Source organism: Dama dama, chromosome 22 (assembly GCF_033118175.1).
Source record: "Dama dama isolate Ldn47 chromosome 22, ASM3311817v1, whole genome shotgun sequence".
NCBI lineage: Eukaryota > Metazoa > Chordata > Mammalia > Artiodactyla > Cervidae > Dama > Dama dama.
The window spans coordinates 37,647,115-37,669,715 of NC_083702.1; the positions used below are offsets into that span (position 1 = coordinate 37,647,115).

At 35.4% G+C, this 22,601-nt stretch overlaps 1 protein-coding gene across 3 annotated transcripts in view; it reads left to right on the forward strand.

The window, feature by feature from the left end:
• Positions 1-22,601, forward strand: part of CCDC91 (coiled-coil domain containing 91) — a 374,289-nt gene that overhangs the window by 118,307 nt on the left and 233,381 nt on the right. For 2 of the 3 annotated variants that reach the window (XM_061125198.1, XM_061125199.1), the window contains exons 4-6: positions 15,504-15,664; positions 16,923-17,126; positions 19,844-19,948. In XM_061125198.1, the coding sequence (XP_060981181.1) occupies positions 15,504-15,664; positions 16,923-17,126; positions 19,844-19,948 (470 nt within the window). Of the gene's footprint in view, positions 1-14,547; positions 14,637-15,503; positions 15,665-16,922; positions 17,127-19,843; positions 19,949-22,601 lie in introns of all 3 variants that reach the window. The other variant, XM_061125200.1, reaches the window with a different exon arrangement.

Consider the following 22,601-nt stretch of genomic DNA (forward strand, 5'->3'; position numbering starts at 1 on the left):
CCAGCACAGCCACCACAGTGATGCCTTTAATACATCTCTGCTCAGAATTCTAAATTGGATAACAGGATTATCTGAAGCTGTTTTTGTTTTTTTGGTGGCCAAAAATCTGAGACAAGCATTTCTCCAAAATTTGTAGGGGATCTCAAAGTACTTTCTAGGCACATGTTTGTTGTCATATGTAAAATACTAATAAACTTTGCCTTCTTGATAAAAATTTAGTGCACAGCGGTATTGATAGCTGATGCAAATTAGATTTTCTGGATTTTCTAACATCCCTGCTGTCACCCTTTGTGATTATACCTTTTGTATTTAATGTCTGTCTATAGAAATGATGTTTGCCAACCAGTCCCTCATCATCTCCATGAACATGGCCAGTATTTACTGAGTATTTGTGAATTGTATATATGCTGAAATGAAAGCAGCACAATTTGACCCATGGTCAGGCAATGAGGATTAAATAAAAGTAGAAGTAGTTTGTTTACTCTGAAAATAAGGTGTTCTTCCTTCCTTTTTTTTTGGTCTGGCCTTTGCACTACTCCCTGTGAGATTCCACATATTAATTGTCTTCTGCTATAAGTAGCCTCTAATGAAGCGAGGTTTTTTGTCTTCGAAACATAACTTTGTTTTCATGAACTTTAAAAATTTCATGGAATATTCTCCCAAATGTTACTGTATTAGGGAGAATGGGTGGGAAGAACTGCCATTAGAAATTGGGAAAGGTCCAGGTGGAGCTAATGCTAAAGAACCCACCTGCCAGTATAGGAGACACAGGAGGCATGGTTTGAAGATCTCCCGGAGGAGGGCATAACAACCCCCTCTGGTATTCTTGCCTGGAGAATCCCATGGACAGAGGAGCCTGGTGGGCTGTCGTCCATGGGGTCGCATAGAACTGGATGGAACTGAGCGACTTAGCATGCATGCATGCGTTATAGTCTGAATCTTTTACTGTTTAGCAGGATAATTTAGACTTAATTGCCTATGATATGAAATTTTTTTTCTATATGTTGTCTTGGTTACAGACACTGTGACATTGTACCCACGTGAAAAGCTTGACACACTTTTGCCTAAGAGGTTTTGGAGATGGACGGTTATTTTACTGTTGAATTTGCCCCTACTCCGGGTTGGAAACTGGCCCTTGTGGACTCAGTTATCTAATTTTGTCAATATATTGAGAGTTGATTTATCTTAGAGACAAACTAAACTCGTGAAACTTAAATATAAAACCAGATTGCAGATTTATTAATTTACAGTGTAAAACTTCTCTGTCAGAGGATGGAATGCTCAGAGTCTATTGTCTCCCTCAGGCAGAACAAACGGTAAATCACATTATGATTACACAGTGTGTGGTGAACATGGAACTAGAATAAAAGGAGTTGAATAAATTGAGTTTAATGATATTATGGTGAGGTAGCATGTTTCTTTCACTTTATAGAAATGGTTCTGGCAAGAGGAATGGAATAATTTAAAATGTTGATTTAAGTGTCCTTTTCTCTGGATAATACATGAATTTTGCTAATATTTCTCTATCTCTCCTTTTAAGTTCCTGACTAAAACCTATCTTCTTTCTGGTTGCTTGTTTTATTTCTTTAAATATATTAACTAGATAAATTAATATTTTGTATTTCACTCTTTCTGGCTTGGGAGTAGTTCTCTCTTATTTAGAAGATTGTGCACATTTGTGTGTTTTGATCACTTAGTTGATGATTCTTCTGATAACTTGAGTTTTTAAAGCAGTTCCCCAGTCATTATATTATTTGATTATCATAAATTTTTTCTGTTTGTTTTTTGAAAAAGAGGCTGGTTTTGTTTTTTTCCTTTTATAAATCAAGGCCCCACTGTTTGCCTTGTACTGAATTCTACACCCTACATCCCAGTGTAGAACTGGGATATAAATCTAGGTCTTAAGGTTCATTTTTTCTTCTCTGTTCTATGTTTCTCTTGTGAAAGGAAAATCTAAATGGAGTTGGATTGCTCTCTAAAATGGAGTGGGGAGGCCACTGAAGAAGTGTGGCTGATGCGTATTTCAGCCCAGGTGAAATCTGCCCTCTTGAGCACTTACTGTCCTAACAGCATCTAGAACATTTGCCAGAAACCCAAGATATGTATTGGAGTTTTAACCTAAAACAACTTGTTACAGCCTACTCATTAAGGACAAATATTTCTTTTTTGTGTGTCAAGAGTATAGCCTTTTGCCTTTCTAAGACCTTGACTGTTTTCTTCCACAGAACACTGTTTTGGTTTTTACCTGAATCTGAGTCTCATGAGTTGTAGTTCATCAGACCCCAAATAAAGGCCTTTGTTCTTTGCAGCCTAAATGTTGGTTATTCTTGGCTACTCTGGAGAGTGGCTTGAGTTCCATTAACACTGAGATAGGAAATATGCATTAAAAACACTGATGTACCTCTGATCTCAGATTTTGTTTTTTTTCCCCAAATTATTCATTCATAGTAAAGTGAACTTTCATCAAGGCAGTATAAGCCAATTGTATTTTATTTTTGTTAATTGTAGATGTAAGTTCTTATTGCAGTTAATTAAATTTATGTATTTTTTGGTGAGTTAAATACTGAATATTCTAAACCTTAGATTGTTGTTTCTCTTAAATGAACAATTATAAGGGTTCACATCCATTCTATGCGATTTTTTTTTAAGTATAAGATTTTTCAGCACTGTTTCTTATTAAAAATTTCATTTTTTGTTTTGTCTTTTATGCTTACTAAGAAATATTAGTTAGATGTTTCATTGCAGTCTTGTGACAGACATTACTTAGATGAAGTTGTATTCCTTTTCTTTTAATTTTTGTTTTGAGAACTACCGCAAGATGTACACTATTTTCAGTTTATTTTAACCACATGGTTCATTAATTTTAATGAGTAAATTGGGGATAGAATTTTATTTAAGCTACATATTTCATTTAGATTTGGGCCTCTAAAATTTCTTGAAGGTAATTCTAAGAGTTTTGGTGTCTAATAGCTCCTATTGTATTTAAATTTCTGATAAAGAGGATATACGGAGAAGGCAATGGCAACCCACTCCAGTGTTTTCGCCTGGAGAATCCCAGGGTCGGGGGAGCCTGGTGGGCTCCCGTCTATGGGATCACACAGAGTCAGACACGACTGAAGTGACAGCTGCAGCAGCAGCAAAGAGGATATAACGAACTCCACTTTGGGTTGAGGACATATAGCTTTAGATATCTGTCTCTAAAGAATCTGTTGGTGTGGTAAGATTTTTTTTTTTTAGTAGTGTATTCATCATATTGATAAAAAGTAGACTAGTCTGCTGCTGTTAAAAATTTTGGTGTTTATAAAGTTTATGAAAGTCGCATACAGGTATTATACACATAATCATGTAGATACTACATTACTTTAATGGGAATACCTAAATACACTATACTGCTTAGAATAGTATAGATGCTTCAGACTTGAATACAGAAAAAATACCACCCAGTCTCTATAAAGTGAACAGTTCCATTTGTATACAATGATGGTTCATTTTGGATAAACTCTGAGAATTATTCTGGGGCCATTTATTTCATCTTAGGAGGCTGAGCTAGCTTCTGGCAAATAGGAATCATGCTGTAATCTACTGAAACCAGTCAGTATGTTGCTATGGAAAATATTAAATTGATATTTCTGTTTTATGATGTAGATAACCAAGAAAAGAAAAACTATTTTGACTTCAAGAAACAATGATTAAACCAAAAGTGACATTCACATTTCGTAACTAGATTAGCTTGGCCATTTGATTAACTCAGAGGGCAGAAGTGATGTTTAGTTTTACTTCATTAGTTTTGCTTTTCGTTGTCAATAGTATGTAGTTAGAGTTTATTTGAGGACTGCTATTTTCTCTTTATTCTTTTAATTGGCATTGTTAAATTACTGTACATATGATAGCCAGATTTTTAATAACAGAATAGTAGCTTCTGTTGTTAGTGTCATGTAAATATATACTTTATTGAGGATAATAAGAATTTTATTAAATTCTTAAGTTTTCATCTCTTTTGTACTTTATGCTTTTACTGTTAGGTGGTCTATGTTTCATTTCCTTGTCCTGTATCTCTCATTGTTTACATACACATAAAGCTTAAATCCTATATGATTTTAACTTGTATTTTTGATCATTTTAGCTTACAGACTGAGCCTTTGAAGCAAATAGATGTTCTGATCTTGACAGTGTTTTGGCCATGAGGTCAGGGGCATAATAGTTAAAACTGCAACCTTAGGTTCTTCATTTATAAAATGGCTGTTATTGTTAAGTATCTAATCATCTGGCTTCCAAGTAGTTCAATGGTAAAGTATCTGTCTGCAATGCAGGAAACCCAGGTTTGATCCCTGGGTTGGGAGGACCCCCTGGAGAAGGAAATGGCAACCCATTCCAGTATTCTTGCCTGGACAGTTCCATGGACAGAGGAGTCTGGCGGGCTACAGTCCATGGGGTTGGAAAGAGTTGGACACGACTGAGTGACTAACACAGACACAATCAGCTAACACACAGAATATTTTGCACAATGCCTGGCATTAGCTATGTACTCAGTCAATGACAGTTCTCTCCCCTTTCTTCATGACAGTTCTCTCCCCTTTCTTCATTTCACTAGTTTAACAGAAATTTGAGCTACTCTTTTTGGTCATGTAGGGGAAAAAAAATGGTTTTTAGTGGAACTATGCATTGTCTACATTCAGCATAAATTTAAGAATTATCTGATTCTAGCCCTGTTCCTTGTCTTTGGACTATTTTATATTTTACAGCTATTTATATGTTATAGGTAACTGTTACACAGGTTAATTCTGTCATGTTGGGTAGAATTTCAGTTGTCTTCCTTTTCCTCTTTGGTTGCAGTTCATTTTAGCATTCTTTTCAGTTCAGTTCAGTTCAGTCTTCAGTCGTTCTTACTCCCTACTCCCTATCAATTTGTACTAGTTTAACTTTTCCTTTGAACTGGTTGTAACATTTGCCTGGTTCCCTCATTGTATGAGCAGAATAAAATCTTTCACATGTGTTCATTTTGTTTCTCTATGAGAGTCAAATTTTACCCTTTGTCTTGGAATGATTATCTTTCTTTACTATATTTAAATATTAGCATGCACTGTTTCCACAGAGTGTCTAAATAAATCCTCCAGAGGAGATTAATTTATTAAACACCTACTGTGAGCAGCATGTGTGTGCCTGGGCTGAGCTGCTCAGTCACGACTGACTCATCAACCTGATGGACTGTAGCCCTCCAAACTCCTCTGTCCATGGAATTTTCCCAGGCAAGGATACTGAAGTGACTTGCCATTTCCCACTGCAGGGGCTCTTCCTGACCCAGGGATCCAACTCCTGTCTCTTGCATTTCCTTTGGCGCTCAGCCTTCTTTATGGTCCAACTCTCACATCCATATATAACTACTGGACAAACCATAGCTTTGAGCATACAGATGTTTGTCGACAAAGTAGTGTCTCTGCTTTCTAATACCTTGTCTAGGTTTGTGTAGCTTGGTATACTAATATTTTATTTTACTCATTTGTTATTTGAGATGTTCCAATGATATCAACTTTACAAACAATGGCAAGTCTCACTCACTATAAATATTTAACCACTAAGGTTTAATATTTATTATTTTAATACTGGTGTGATATTCTTAAGGTAAATATAATATTTTTATTATAATTATTATTTGTGTATTATTTTAATACTGATGTGATAGTCTCAGGGTGAAATTTCTAATTTAAAGGATTTGTGTTGTATCTTTCATTGAGTAGTGTCTTGAATATAGTGATACTCTACAGTTGTGTTTTCAATGAGTGAATGGATAAAGGAGTCCCTGAAAGACTACCACTTTTTCCCCCTTAAGTTTCTTATCATGTTGTAATGAGATTTAAAATTTCTTTTTTATTTAGGTATAATTGACCTGTAACATTATATCAGTTTTATGCTTATAATGATGTAATGCTTATATATATTGCAAAAATGATCACAATAAAATCAAGCCAACATTTTTGCTCATACATAGCTATAGATGTTTATTTTTTCTTGTGGTAACGAACTTGTAAAATTTCATGTCCTAGCAACTTTCAAATATACCATACAGTATTATTAACTATGGTCATTGTATATAGATTATTTGTATATATTTAACATATATATTAAATTATCCCCATGAATGTTTACTTTATAGCTTGAAATTTGTTCCTTTTGTACCTGGTCTCCCATTTTGTCTTCCCCTGCCCTCTGCTTCTATAAACCACCAGTTTGCTCTCTCTATCCATGTGCTCCTTTGTTTGTCTTTAGATTCCTTAGGTAGTGATAGCATAAGGTATTTGTCTTTGTTTGACTTATTTCACATAGTATAATGCCCTCAAGATCTATCCATGTTGTTGCAAATGGCAAGCTTTTCTTCTTTTTTATGAACAAATAATATTCCTCTGTGTGTGTGTGTGTGTGTGTGTATATGTATTACGTTTTCTTTATCCGTTCATCCATTGATGGACACTGAGGTTGATTTCGTATTTTCAGTGTTAGAAATGATGCTGCCCTGAACATGGGTGCACATGTCTTTTTGAGTTATTATTTTTGTTTTCTTTGGATAAAATCCAGAAGTAGAATTGCTGCATCATACAGTAATTCTATTCTTAATTTTTTGAGAAGCTTCTATATGGTATTCCATAGCATCTTCATCAATTTACATTCCACCAGTAGTTCAGAAGGGGCTGCTTTTCTCCATATCCTTACCAACACTTGTTATTTCTTCCATTTTTGATAATAGCTTTTCTAACAAATGGTATCTCATTTGTGGTTTTGGTTTGCATTTCCTTGATGATTAATGATGATAAACACCTTTTCGTGTACTTATTGGCCATCTATATGACTTCTTTGGAAAAATATCTATTGAGAACTTCTGCTTATTTTTTAATCAATTTTTTTTGGCTATTGAGTTGTTTATATATTTTGAATATAACCCCTTTTGAGATATATGGTTTGGAAATATTTTCCCTTATTTAATAGTTTTTAGTTTGTTGTAGTTTAGTTTGCTTGGTTATTTTTGCTTTTGTTCCCTTTACTTTTGGTATCTAAAAGAAAGTCTTAAGTAGCCAATTTCCATAGACTGAGGAGCAAAAAACTATCTTAGCATAACACCTTAATATATTGCTTTAAGTTGCAACAGCAGTTTTTTTTCTTTCTGTTGGGAAATTGCTTAGAATTTGAATTTGTTTGCCTATGAGCAAGAGATAAAATAAAAAGAAATCTCAGATTTTGGAGTGTAACTTGGCCTAAAGATGTGTGATTTTAAAATATTTCTTCCATATTCTTCCAACTTATAAGACTCAGACAATGCTCTCTGTATCTTGTTAGTTTCTGTTTTAATTTCTTTTGTAGTTGCTGTAGGGTTTTCTTCCTTCTGTGATGATAAAGAAGCAGTGGTGATCTAAGTAGCACAGTTTTTCACTTGCCTGTTCAGAAGTTATATTTATACGATACAAATTTTTGTTGACCATGCTAGCAATGGATTATAAAGACTTTATCTCTCTCTTTCTCTTTTAGAAATTATAACATAGTTTCTTTAGTCATCTGTGTAATTCTAAAAAGTACTCACTGAAATTTTTGGTATATATTAGTGTTTCCTAAACCACCCTTAGAGAAACACAATTATTCTTCAATTAATCAAGTAGATATGGAGCATTTATATATAGAACACTTTGAAGGGTAATAGAAAATAACTAAAATGATGGACATTTAATCATGTATGTGCTCCCCCTTTTATTAAGAAAGTGACATGTCTGTTTCTTACGATTTGACCTCAAGCTTTTTAAAGGTGTTATATATTTCTCTTTTCTTGAGCTCCAAAATCACTGCTGATGGTGACTGCAGCCATGAAATTAAAAGATGCCCGCTCCTTGGAAGGAAAGTTATGATCAACCTAGACAGCATATTAAAAAGCAGAGACAGTACTTTGCCAACAAAGGTCTGTCTAGTCAAAGCTATGGTTTTTTCAGTAGTCATGTATGGATGCGTAAGTTGGACTAAAAAGAAAGCTGAGCACCGAAGAATTGATGCTTTTGAACTGTGGTGTTGGAGAAGACTCTTGAGAGTCCCTTGGACTGCAAGGAGATCCAACCAGTCAATCCTGAAGGAAATCAGTCATGAATATTCATTGGAAAGACTGATGCTGAAGCTGAAGCTGTAATATTTTGGCCACCTGATGCAAAGAACTGACTTATTGGAAAAGACCGTGATGCTGGGAAAGATTGAAGGCAGGAGGAGAAGGGGGAAACAGAGGATGAGATGGTTGGATTGCATCACTGACTCAATGGACATGAGTTTGAACATGTTCTCGGAGTTGGTGATGGATAGGACAGCCTGGTGGACTATAGTCCATGGGGTCGCAAAGAGGACATGGCTGAGTGACTGAACTGAACTGATATTTCTCTTTAAATCTCTAACAGATATCTTAGGTACATCTTGAATCTATTTAATTATGTTTACCCATTAGATTTTTAATCAAGAGGTATTTCCTATAGGGAACCTTTCTTACAGAGAGGAAATACTTTTCTAACCAGCAAATTTTACCCTGTTTTTTTTTTTTTTTTTTGGTCAGTTAAAAAAAATTATCTACTTATTTGTACTTACTACCATCTTCATATTTAGATATACTGTTTAGATTTTCTTCAGTTCTTACATCTGTTGTTGTTCTGTTGCTAAGTTGTCTCCAGTGCTTTGTAACTCCATGAACTGCAGCATGACAGGCTTCCCTGTCCTTTACTATCTTCTAGAGTTTGCTCAAGTTCATGTTCATTGAGTTGGTGATGCCATCCATCTGTCTCATCCTCTGTTGCCTCCTTCTCCTCCTGACCTCAGTATTTCCCGTATTTCTTCACTTTTTACATATCCTTTGTTTTTCATTTAATGAAAGAATGTTGTAAAATGGGCCCTTGACTGGGTAAGAGCCTCTTTAAATGGAAATTAAAGATCAAAAATTGTTTCTATATTAAAAGTTGTAAAAATCATTATCATTGTATTGGTATTCTACTCTTGAATTAACTATTAACAGATATAAACAGATTTCTTTGAGTATAGTTAAAAGTGCATAGATAGTTCCACTTATTTCTTGTTTAGACTTTGCAAGAATTATTATGCTTGTGTAAACAAAATATAGTTGACCACAGGCAGAATTACTGGAAAAAAATGCATACTATTTGGAAACTTAGTACTTCTTTGCTTGTGTGGTGTTATGACTTAATGTGCTTTATTTTTGTGTTTTAGAAGAGGTCTGTAAATGAAAAATGATATGCTCAATGACTATGCTAACTACCATTACAAAGTTAAAGATGAGGAACTGTCATTCACTGCACTTTTAATTAACCTTTTTGCTTTAAAGGAATATATGATGACCTTGTATCCTTTAACTCTTAGAAAAATAAGAAGTTCTCATTTGAAATGAAGCAATTTGTTGTCTGCAGTCTTGCTTACTTTGGCTGCCTGATGTGAAGAACTGACTCATTGGAAAAGACCCTGATGCTAGGAAAGATTGAAGGTGGGAGGAGAAGGGGATGGCAGAGGATGAGATTGTTGAATGGCACACCAACTCGATGGACATGAGTTTGAGTAAGCTCTGGGAGCTGGTGATGGACAGGGAAGCCTGGCATGCTGCAGTTCATAGAGTCTCAAACAGTCAGGCGCGATTGAACTGAACTGCACTGAACTGAGTCTTGCTTAAGACTTAAAAGCAAGCAGACAAAATACCTGAAGAAAATTTTGTAGATTTCTACTTCTTGAAAAGTGTTGGCTGAATTTTTATGGAAATTGTTGCTGTTGGGTACACTTGATCGGAATTTAAAGATTCTGGGCATAGACTTATAGCAATCAACTTTTAATAGGCCAAAGAATACTACAGCAATTTGAAACATTAAAAATTGTAACTTCTTAGCTAGATGAGAAGATAATTATATTTCACATATTGAAATTCATATTTTTTCATTGTTATGTTCAAAAATTCCCATTGAACAAACATGTATAAATATGTATATCATCTATATTATTGTATTACATTTAGAGTATGTTTATGTATACAGTATTTATAAATGTGGACTATTTTTTTAGGATGAATTGCTGTTTTTGCATAGTCACCTAAAATTCAATGAAAATATATGACTTCTAGCATAGGAGGCCTAACTGAAAAATCTAGTTTCTGGTTAAAGGGTATCATTTTTATATTCTCTTTTCTTTCGCATCACTATTCATTTGTTTTCTCATTTAATTTTTAAACTAGGATGTGAATTATGATAAGTTCAGTGAATATTTATATTATCAAATTAAAAATATTCCTGAAAATTTTCCTAATGTTTCATGAGTTGAATGCACATGTAAATTCTAGGAATTTTAGGTTCAACTTTACTGATGTCTGCAACAAGTTTTGATGTGATTAGGAGGATGTTAGAAGGATTTTCACCTCCAAATCTAATATTCATTGGTCTTTTACTGACTCTTGATATCTTTTCACTACAGCATCATTTCTTTGAGTACCCTGCATGCGGTTCTCAGTCGCTCAGTCGTGTCTGAATCTATGTGACCCCATGCCTCCTCTGTCTATGGGATTTTCAGGAGAAGGTAGACATTTCCTTCTTCAGGGGTTCTTCCAGACCCAGGGATCGAACCTGCATCATGGGCAGATTTTTTTTACCGCTGAGCCATTGGGGCAGGCTAATTGGTCACTATTAGTCTTTAATTTGGATTAGAGTTTTTCCTTCTCTTTACCAAGAGCAAATTTTGATCAGTGAGAGGGTTGGTTCAGCTCATGGACTTTGAGCACTGCAACCAGGAAGGACAATGAAACAAGAGATCTTCAGAATTATATTTTTAAGCATATGTAATTATTTTTTTTGTTATATTTAAAATTTTGCCTCATGAATCTAGGTGTTTAACTTAAGAAATAGAACATAACTAACTGTAACACCCCTGCCCTGTCCCTGTACTTTTCCCCTGAGGGACCTCTGGCTTAAATTTTTGTTATAATTTACTTGCTTTTGTAAAAAAGAAAACTTTTTATATATATTACACATATATGACATTTATATATATGTGTGTGTGTATGTATATATATATATATATAGTTGTTTATGTGCCTTGTAGAAGTGGGTTGTTAGTGGTGGTGGTTTAGTTGCTAAATCGTTTTTTCCTTTAATTAACATGCTTACTTTAGGACTGAGGTCTGTATGTTTTACCATAAGAAATTATGCATCGATTTTTATTTCTCCAGTGTTTTTTTTTTCAGTGTTAGTTTTGCCATTTTTCTCTGTAAGTCTATTAATATAGTGTTATAGTAATGAATTCTCTAGCCTTGTATACCTGAACAAATCAAACTCATTCATTGCATATCATTTTCTCAATATGGTGTTAGATTATATTTAGTAATATTTTATTTAAAACTTTTACCTGTTTTAAATTAAATATAAAGATCTTTGTTGTTCTTTTTTTTAAAATTTTTATTATTATCAGTCTTGGCTATCAATGTTATGTTAATATTATATCACTCTAGTGAAGTTTTCCTTCATTTTCAATGCTCTGTAATAATTTTGGAATATTGAGATAATTCATTTTTTGAATTTTTGTTAGAAATTCTCTTGAAATACTTTATAGGGTATGCTTAGTCACTCAGTCATGTCCAACTCTTTGTGATCCCATGGACTGTAGCCCACCAGACTCCTCTGTCCGTGGGGATTCTCCAGGCAAGAATACTGGAATCTGTTGCCATGCCCTCCTCCAGGGGATCTTCCCAACCCAGGGATCAAACCCAGGTCTCCCACATTGCAGGAGGATTCTTACTAGTCTGAGCCAGCAGGGAAGCCCTTATCTATAAGGTGGTTGGCTTATAATTTTATTTTTTTCCCCAAGGAAATATATGTTTTTAAAGTATTTTTTGGCTTTAATCCAGTCATCTTTTATAGACTATATTTCTATGGAGACTTGCCTATTATATCCAGATTTTTCAAGTTTATTTACTTAGAAGTCTTAGAGGAATTTTAGGATTTAAAAAAACTCTTCTGTTTTAATTATTAGGTTACATTTGTGACTTAATTTTTATATTTGTACTTTTCTCCTTTTATAAGTAATAAGTTAATTACTGTTCACTTACTTTTCTTAGAATGTCAGGGTTTTGATTAATTTGATCTGCTTTTTTAACCTTTGACATCTGCATTGTCTTTATTATTTTTTTACGTGCTTTTAAAGTTTTCTGTGTTATTTCTATTTTAGTTCATGAGATGGAAATTTAATTCATTTTAAAATTGATTGAAGTGTTCAAGGCTCTACATGTTTTTTTCTAAACACTGCTTTAAATGTATACCATAGATATGTAATGTTTTCTTTATTTCTTAGAAATGTGTAATGTCTTTACAGTGGAAAATTTAAATTGTACTGTGATTGGATGGATAATGGAGTAGGTGAAAGTCCAGGAAAAGCTTGTTGGTATTATTTTAACATTTTTAGAAGAGGAAACTGTGACTTAGAGAGATTTGTGTAATTTGCCCAAGGCTACATAACAATAAGTTGTTATGGTTCAAATTTGAACGCATTCTGATTCCACAGCTGTGGCTTTTACTTAAGCAATAATATTGTGAGGTCACAGAGGTACTGAACAGTGTGACTTAATCAGGGAACAGTAAGTAGCACAGTGTGACTGGAGTGAAATTGGCACTTAGTGGTATCGTTTCTGTGTTGGGCAAATAGTTCTTTGGGATACCATTAACATGAAATAAAGCAGGTTTGTGTAAGATGATGGGTAAGTGTGATGCATGTACCAGACAGCTAAATGCAACTGTCTGGTGGTTAGGTGAGCCTCTGGATCAGGAGGTCTGTGGAATGGTTTGTACTGGAGATGTGAATCATTTGTCATTAGCTTATAGATGATAATTCAAATAAGGACTTCTGAACCTGGTAAGAATATTGTGAATACTGAGACGATTAGAGGGTGTAGAAAACAGTGAAATTAAGATTGAGTGGAAAAGAGCCTGAAAAACAAGACAAAAAGTCAAAATACTAGAAGGAATTCAGTGTGTGTGTGCTAAGTTACTTCAGTCATGTCTGACTCTGTAGCCTGTCAGGCTCCTCTGTCCATGGGATTCTCCAGATAAGAATATTGGAGTGGGTTGCCATGCCCTCCTCCAGGAATTTAGGATATAGTGGCTTGTAGGTGCCAAAGGAAGAATTTCAAGGAAAAGGGGAAGTCATTAGTATTACGTGCTCTGGAGTAAAAGAAGGATAAAATAAGAAATGTTCATTTAACTTAATAATAGCTTAAAGGAAAATTAATATCATAAATGATGAGTCTAGTGGAGTGATGGGGATTTGAAAGAAAAAGGAGATTTGGTTGTGAAGGGAAAGTGTGAGAGGGTGGTGGTAACTATTGGAGTGTGAGTGTGAGGGTGCTTCTTCGCCCTCCGTACTTTCCTCGCTCGAACTCCCTTTTCCTTTCCTTTATTTATCTCGTTCCTTTCTCTTCCTTTATTCTACCCTGTTTCTTTTCTTAACATGGTGTACGTGAACATATAATGTTACAGAGTGAGAATTTAACTCATGACAATGTGACATTTTGTCTTACATTATCGATATAAATATGAATAACATGCATGGTGGTATGGTGGTTTAGTCGCTAAGTTGTGTCTGACTTGTGACCCCGTGGACTGTAGTCTGCCAGCCTTCTCTGTCCATAGGATTTTCCAGGCAAGTTATACTGGAGTTAGTTGCCATTTCCTTCTCTGGGGGATCTTCCCTACATAGAGATCAAACCCAAGTCTCTTGATTGCAGACAATCTCCTGACAACAAGGTGGCGTAATGGTAAGGAATCTGCCTGCCAGCCCAGGAGATGCAGGAGCCTTGGGTTCCTCAATACTTTACCGCTGAGCCACTGGGGAAACCTATCCATACACTTTGTACTTTTTATACCTGAAAGTAAACATACTTGTCCAACAAATTTTAACAATCTTTGAAGTAATGATGAAGTGTTAAAAGCTTTACATATTTTAGTCAATGAAAACCTCATCATCACCTCTATGTCAGTTTTACAAATGAGGAAACTGAAGGAAGTTAAGTAAATACTTGCCAATTGTTTTGTACTTACTTTGGCAATATAATTTCAAGGTCTATGCTCTTAATCATGAGGCTGTATTCCTTTTTACTATACTTCAGTACCTATTGTCATCCCTTTAAAAAGCTAATAATAGTTTTAGTACAATTTTGATTTAGAATTAGAAGTTAGAATATTTTGACATTTTATGGAAGTTTGTTAGCATATAGAATAATGAATAGAAAAAATAATTTCTGAAAAAGATATATCAAGTAGAAATGTGAATTAAAGTACAGGTTTTTTTTTTTTTGTATTTTAGTTAAAATAGTGAAATGGTTTTTGGAGAAACTAGGATACCTTACCCAGTATGGCACACGGTATTTGAAAAATTCAATATAACTATACAATAAAAGCATATATAAGATAATTAAGTAGTCCTGTATGGTACCAATAAAAAATTGATACAGTCTTTAGTTTGTTAATACCTAATGACCTTATAAATGTCTTTCTTCAGGGAAAAATGCAATTGCCATTGTGATCTGCCTTCCAGAATTTATGCTAGAGCTTCGCTGACGTTGCTACTGATGCCAATGTGGAATAAAGGTCTTTATAATTTAAACAGTCAAAATGGATAAATGAATTACTCTTAAAAGTGATTTAGTTCCTCTTCTTAAACATTAAAACACACATACAAATGTATTTGAATTTTTAGAAGGAACATTTGAAAATAATCTGTTTATTTTGCTGTCATCAATATTTTTGTCTCATTTCATGTTTGGAATTGGCTTTCCTTTTGTGACCTTTGTGTTTGAACTCTACAATCTAATAATGTTTTGTTGTGAAACTAACTACAGAGTTGCATTTCACCATTATTTGTCTGTGGAAACATACTAAAATTGACCTTAGTATGAAAAAAAATCTTCTGTTGTTGTAAAAGAAGAAATTAGCTCAGAGACAGTAGATTAACTGTTGTAATGTCATTGTTTTTCCCCTTAGCCCTGGTAGTAACTAATTCATCTGATTTGCCTCTTGGGTCATAAGGTCACTGAATACACGGATACGTGTCCTGCTCATTGCTGTCTTCTCCGTGCCTGGTGCCTGTGTCTGGCACTGGTAGAGATTCTAGTGCTTTCTTGTAACTAACTGAATAGGTAAAAAATACAGGTGAATAATTTCTGAGTTGCAAATGCACCCCTGTGGTAATGTATTAGTATGTAAACATTAAGACACTATTAAATTGTTTTGTTTGCCTGGGTCTCACATGGAAATGTCATGTTAAATTTAGAAAACTAGTTTTAGATCTTAGATAACAATCCCTGAAAAGGAATCATAGAATCCTCATTTTCTGTCCTTTGCTTTTACTTTCCTTGTCCTGTTTCCTTCCCTTCCCTCTACTCTCTTTCTTCCCCTCAATCTGCTTTTTATTTTCCCTTTACTAATACTTTTTTTGGTTTATTTGTTTTCCTTCAGTATCTGGAGTCCATCTTTCTCCAGCTTCTCCTGAGATTGTATTGGACCATGACCGCACTTCCCCTTCAGTTGGTTGCCTCTCTTCTGAGCCCATTATTGCATCACCAGAGAATACACATGCAGATAACAGCATTGGCAGTCAGACTCTTCCTAAAGCACAGGTAACGACAAGCAAGTTTTTATAGGAGGTTTTCCTACTTAAAAAATTGCATACTGATTTAATTGAAATTTTCTTGATTTCCTTTTTTTTTTTTCCTGTAGATACTCTTTGAGGTTAATATTTCGAATGAAAAAAACTGAACAATGTTTGTTTTGTGACATAATTTCAAGGTGTCCAAATAGCTTTAGTTACTAAAATATGATTGACTATCTTTTTTATTAAAATAGACAATTTTGCATTGGAAATCGTGAATTTCAAAAAGGAAAATAATTACAAAAAACTTTTTCTTGGGGCTTCCATTGTGGTCCAGTGGTTAAGAATCTGCCTGCTGATGCAGGGGATACTGGTTTGATCCCTAGTCTGGAAAGATCCCACATGCCTCAGAGCAACTAAGCCCATGTACCACAAGTACTAAGTGCTCTGGAGATCAGGAGCCACAACTTCTGAAGCCTGCATCTCTAGAGTCATGCTCTGCAACAAGAGCAGCTACTGCAATGAGAAGCCTGCACATCACAATGGAAAGTAGCCCCCATTCATGACAACTAGAGAAAGCCCACATGTAGCAGTGATGATCCAGTGCATCCAAAAATATAATAAAATAAATACATACATAAAGTAATAAATCTTACAAAATAAAAAAAAAATTTCTCTTTAAGGGCAACTTAAAATATATTTTCAGGTATTAGAATATTCATTTCAATTTTAGAATAAAAACAGAAATAGAGCAGTTATAACGTTTATTCTTTCAACTATTTATTGATCCAGGCCTTGTGCTAGATGCTGGAGTTAGTCCAGATTTCCAAAGTGCTATATACAATCTTGAGTCACCTGTGATCTTTACTAGAAAGTGATGATCAATTAAAGATTATTGATAAATTTCAAATTCTGATTTATAATTTAATAGATAAGCAAATTCTGAAATGTGTGTGTAAATTTAAGAACTGTGAGTGTCAGAATTGTTTATACTTATTATACACCCTCAGCATAAGAAAAAAGTTTTTTAAGATTTTTAGTGCTTTGTTTGGAAAATAATAAATACCTTAAACTCTTAAGTTTAGAGAAAATTTTGTTTCTTAGATCAGATTGTTGTAACAGTTTGAGGTCTTCTGTTGATTTACTTAAAGGGTGAAATAATTTCAGAACTTTGCTACAACTTAATTTCCAGTGTGGTTTCTAGTGCCCTTTGGGTGATTTCTTTCTTGGTAAAGTGTAAACTTTCCTCTCTTGTGTGTGTGTGTGTTTTTTTTAATGTGGTTTAGATTCAGCAATCAACACACACTCATCTGGATATCTCACTTTTTCCATTGGGTTTAACTGATGAGAAAAGTAATGGAACAATTGCTCTTGTGGATGATTCTGAGGATCCTGGAGCCAATGTATCAAACATACAGCTTCAGCAGAAAATTTCCACTCTGGAGATGAAACTCAAAGTTTCTGAAGAAGAAAAACAGAGAATTAAAAAGGTATATTTACATTTGTCTAAAAAATAAGTGTTTGAATTGCATATTCTGGAAATACAATATAATCCCAACCTCTGATTGAAAATTCATCAGTGGAAAAGCTGTTATGTTCTTTGTGACAGGCTTAAATCAGTTAGATGAGTCTATCACTTACAAAAGCCTTTGATAAGAAGTTTCTAGCCATAAATATACACTTTTAAAGATATGAATGGCTTTTACTAGATTTTTTTTTTCCCCAATGAATGCTTTCCTTTGGGTTTCTTTAGTTTGAAAGCACATAGTGTTGCAATTTTATGTAGATTAGAAGATTTGTACTATTCGTTTGTTTTTATGAGAAGTCAGGCATCATGTGATATTTGACAGAATACTTAGAAATACAGCTGTTCTAGTAAATTATTTATGTGTGTTCTTATTTCAATTTTCTACAAATGTCTCTATAAAAAGGCTTTAGCAAGCTTAGGGAAAGTATGTGTTGGGGTCAGTTCAGTTCAGAGGGTCAGTCATGTCCGATTCTTTGCGACCTCATGGAGTATAGCACACCAGGCGTCCCTGTCCATTGCCAACTCCTGGAGTTTACTTAAACTCATGTCCATTGAATCGGTGATGCCATCCAACCATCTCATCCTCTGTTGTCTCCTTCTCCTCCTGCCTTCAGTCTTTCCCAGCATCAGGGTCTTTTCCAGTAAGTTAGTTCTTCGCATCAGGTAGCCAAAGTATTGGAGTTTCAGCTTCAGCATCAGTCCTTCCAATGAATATTTATGACTGATTTCCTTTAGGATTGACTGGTTGGATCTCCTTGCAGTCCAAAGGACTCTCAAGAGTCTTCTCCAACACCACAGTTCAAAAGAATCAATTCTTCACTGCTCAGCTTTCTTTATAGCCCAACTTTCACATCCATACATGACTACTGGAAAAGCCATAGCTTTAACTAGACAGACCTTTGTTGGCAAAGCAATGTCTCTGCTTTTTAATATACTGCCTAGGTTGGTCATAACTTTTCTTCCGAGAGCAAGCGTCTTTTTATGGCTGCAGTCACCATCTGCAGTGATTTTTGGAGCCCTCCAAAATGAAGTCTGTCACTATTCCCACTGTTTCCCCATCTATTTGCCATGAAGTGATGGGACCGGATGCCAGCATCTTAGTTTTCTGAATGTTGAGCTTTAAGCCAACTTTTTCACTCTCCTCCTTCACTTTCATCAAGAGGCTCTTTAGTTCTTCTTCGCTTTCTGCCATAAGGGTGGTGTCATATGCATATCTGAGGTTATTGATATTTCTCCTGGCAGTCTTGATTCCAGCTTGTGCTTCATCCAGTACAGTGTTTTGCATGATGTACTCTGCATATAAGTTAAATAAGCAGGGTGACAATATACAGCCTTGATGTACTCCTTTCCTGATTTGGAACCAGGCTGCTGTTTCATGTACAGTTCTACATGTTGCTTCCAGACCTGCATACAGATTTCTCAAGAGGCAGGTCAGGTGGTCTGGTGTTCCCATCTCTGTAAGAATTTTCCACAGTTTGTTGTGGTCCACACAGTCAAAGGTTTTGGCATAGTCAATAAAGCAGAAGTAGATGTTTTTCTGGAACTCTCTTGCTTTTTCGATGATCCAACAGATGTTAGTAACTTGATCTCTCATTCCTCTGCCTTTTCTAAATCCAGCTTGAACATCTGGAAGTTCACAGTTTATGTACTGTTGAAGCCTGGCTTAGAGAACTTAGAGCATTACTTTACTAGTGTGTGAGATGAGTGCAATTGTGCGGTAGTTTGAGCTTTTGTCATTGCTTTTCTTTGGGATTTAATGAAATGAAATTGAATGAAAACTGACCTTCTCCCGTCCTGTGGCCACTGCTGAGTTTTCCAAATTTGCTGGCTTATTGAGTGTAGCACTTTCACAGCATCATCTTTTAAGATTTGAAATTGCTCAACTGGAATTCTGTCACCTCCACTAGCTTTGTTCGTAGTGATGCTTCCTAAGGCCCACCTGACTTCACATTCCAGAATGTCTGGCTTTAGATGAGTGATCACACCATCATGATTATCTGGGTTGTGAAGATCTTTTTTGTACAGTTCTTTTTGTATTGTTGCCACCTCTTCTTAATATCTTCTGCTTCTGTTAGGTCCATACCATTTCTGTCCTTTATTGAGACCATCTTTGCATGAAATGTTCCTTTGGTATCTCTAATTTTCTTGAAGAGATCTCTAGTCTTTCCCATTCTATTGTTTTCCTCTGTTTCTTTTCATTGGTTGCTGAGGAAGGCTTTCTTATGTCTCCTTGCTTTTCTTTGGAACTCTGCATTCAGATGGGTATATCTTTCTTTTTCACCTTTGCTTTTAGCTTCTCTTCTTTTCTCAGCTATTTGTAAGGCCTCCTCAGACAGCCATTTTGCCTTTTTGCTTTTCTTTTGCTTGAGGATGGTCTTGATCCCTGCCTCCTGTACAATATGTTGAAGCAGGATGTTGTTTATAGTTGGCTTACATGCTTTTATGTATTTATTTAGCATGAATGCTTTTAGTATTATATCAAGGTTAGTGTTAATGTTAGTGTTTGGTATTGGTCTGGAAATGAGAGTGAAGTGTACATTTTATATTCTTGAACTTTAAAAACCATATTTCCTGTGGGTTCTTTCGTTACCAAATATTTTCTATTGTGTCATTGAAACATCAGAGTCTATTTTTTTGCCATAAATATTACACAATTTATGCCTGTTTTTTGTCTTTTAGGATGTGGAATCATTGATGGAGAAACATAGTATCTTAGAAAAAGATTTCCTTAAAGAAAAAGAGCAAGAGGCCATTTCTTTTCAAGATAGATACAAAGAACTTCAGGTAAACACAGCGAATTAAAAATTTAATATGTAGGCCTTTTGATGATGCATGTCATATATAATTTCAGAAAGTGCTCAATAAATGCTTTATGAGTGAGGGATCAGATACTTGCTTAAATTGTAAAATACTGACTAATATTGATGAAATCAATGATAAATGCCACTTTGAAAAGTAGAGATCTTTGAGAAGCTGTGAAGGTTAGTTGCTTGAGTCTCAAGCTGGCCTAAAATATTCTGTTTCTGATGATTTTCTCAATTTGGAAATTGCACATTCCAATTTTTCATATTGTGATTACATTTCAAAAGAACTGAGATATTTAACCTTTTTCATAAATGTAATCAGTCTCCTCTTCTCCTCACATTTCCTTAACAAATTTATTTCTTCTGCAGTCTTATCCTTCTCAGTAAATAGCAATTCTATCTTTCCAGATGCTAAAGCTGAAAGCCACATTTACTCCTTTTGTACTTAGTCCAAGTCTGTTCCTTTAGCTATTGCCTCTACCTTCACAATATCCAGGTTTTGACTGTTTATCATTATGGTCACTGCTGCCAACCTATTCTAAGCCAGCCTTATTTCTTCCCTGGAATACTGAAGTATCTTCTGTTCTAACTTACCTTTCTGCTTCTGTCATTGCCCACTTACAGATCATTCTCTGCATGGCAGCCACTGTGATCTGTTTAATAGTTAAAGCTGCTCATGTCATTTCTCTGCTCTGAAACCCTCGGTGGCTTCTCATCTCCCCGAAACTAAAAGTCAAGTAAGTCCTTAAAGCAGTTTGCAAGGCCCTTCATTTTCATGTGTCCCTTCTCCCTCCTTTTCCCTGACTCTTTCTCCTCACTTGTTTTACTTTACCCCTCTGTCTAGAATACACCGCCCTCACTTTTCTGCATGGTTTACTTTTTGATATCATCCTGGTCTCCATGCCAGTCTCACCTTACCAAGGGAAATCTTTTAGACAGTGCTGACATCCCCTACCAGCCTTCCCATAGTCTCCTTTATTTTTCTCCATAGCACTTTTTACATCTGACAAACTGTGTATTTACTTGTTTATTTGCATAGATCATTTCAGTAGTCTTCCGAGTGGTCTTCTAGCTTCTACCCTTGCTCTTTGCCCCTAATGAGTCTTTGTTTCAGCAGGTGAATAATGTTTTTAAAAATGTGCATCGCTTCATTACCCAACCTCAATTATCATTCCCCTCCTTTCAGTGTAAATCTTCTGACTTCTCTCCAACTCACCGCCACCCCCCTGCCCCCCTCCCCCCCACTGACCCTTGCCTGGCCTCCCCTCAGCTGCTTACTTACATTGAGCTCCTAAGAGGTCCAGGTGAATGTGTGAGTCTGTGTTACTGAGAGTGTTCCCTGCCTGTTGGGGTGGTGAATGGAGGGAACGTATTTGGGATTCATTCACATTTTCTCTGACTGGAATGCTCTTCCTTCAGATATCTGCATGGTTTTTGTTTCAAAAAGGTCAAAACTTGAAAATAAGGAAAAGCATTAACAGCGTGTTCTTTGAGTGCCCTGGGAGGACATTACTCACTCGACCTGCTCACAGATTATTTAGGAGAAATGTAGCAATGCTGTTAAACAGTGCTCACTGTTTACTGTTGATTAGAAGTCTCAGTTGTATAGACGTTACATGTCAATTTTTTTCGACAGAAAAGATACAATCAATACTGGCCTGTTAGAATTTCAAAAAATAACTGTTCATATTAACTTATAGGATAGTCATCATTTTTGTTTCTAACTAGCACTCTTGCTTAGTCTAATACTCTGGTATTTAAATTTTCTATCCATGTGTGCTAAGTTGCTTCAGTCGTGTCTGACTCTTTTTGACACTATGGACTGTAGCCTGCTAGGCTCCCCTGTCCTTGGGATTCTCCAGGTAAGAATATTGGAGTGGATTGCCATCCCCTCCTCCAGGGGATCTTCCTAACTCAGGGATCGAACCCGTGTCTCTTATGTCTCCTGTGTTGACAGGCAGGTTCTTTACCACTAACGCCACCTGTGATGCCCTTTTATAGGCATGCCAATTGAAATGCTCTTTGCAACGGTCTTAACATCTGATTCATTCATCCTGTTAACATAAATGGTTCATTAATGAAGAGTAGATTAAGTCTGTGATGTGTTTCCTTTATATTTATGTGAATCACGTTTCAACTGTTTGAAAATTGTACTCCTTAACAACTCTCATGAACCCTTGCTTCCTTTAGAAACTTGCTCAAATGCTACCTTCTTCTGGAAGCTTTCTTTGACTATTCTGTAGAAAATAAGAACCTGTGTACATGGTCAGCATTTCCTATCCCCATTTCTTTGCTTTTTCCCCCGTCTCGTCATAATACCTGTTATTTCATTTTGATTTGTTTATTTTTTGTTTTCCCCCACCAGAGTGTAAGCTCCATGAGATTAGGAACTTTCCTTTCCAATGCCTGGAGCAATATTGGCTTATAATATGGCTCAGTTAATACTCTTGAATGAAAGAATTCATTAATATAATGCACCTTGCTCCCCGAGGGCTAATTACGGTGTGTACGTCCACATTTATAGTCTCATACTTAGAATTATAGTGCTTATTAGTAGGTTCAGTACTGAATACTGGAACTTCGTGTTTTCTTTTCTCTATATTGAGTGACTTATCCTGGGCCTGCTCGTGAGA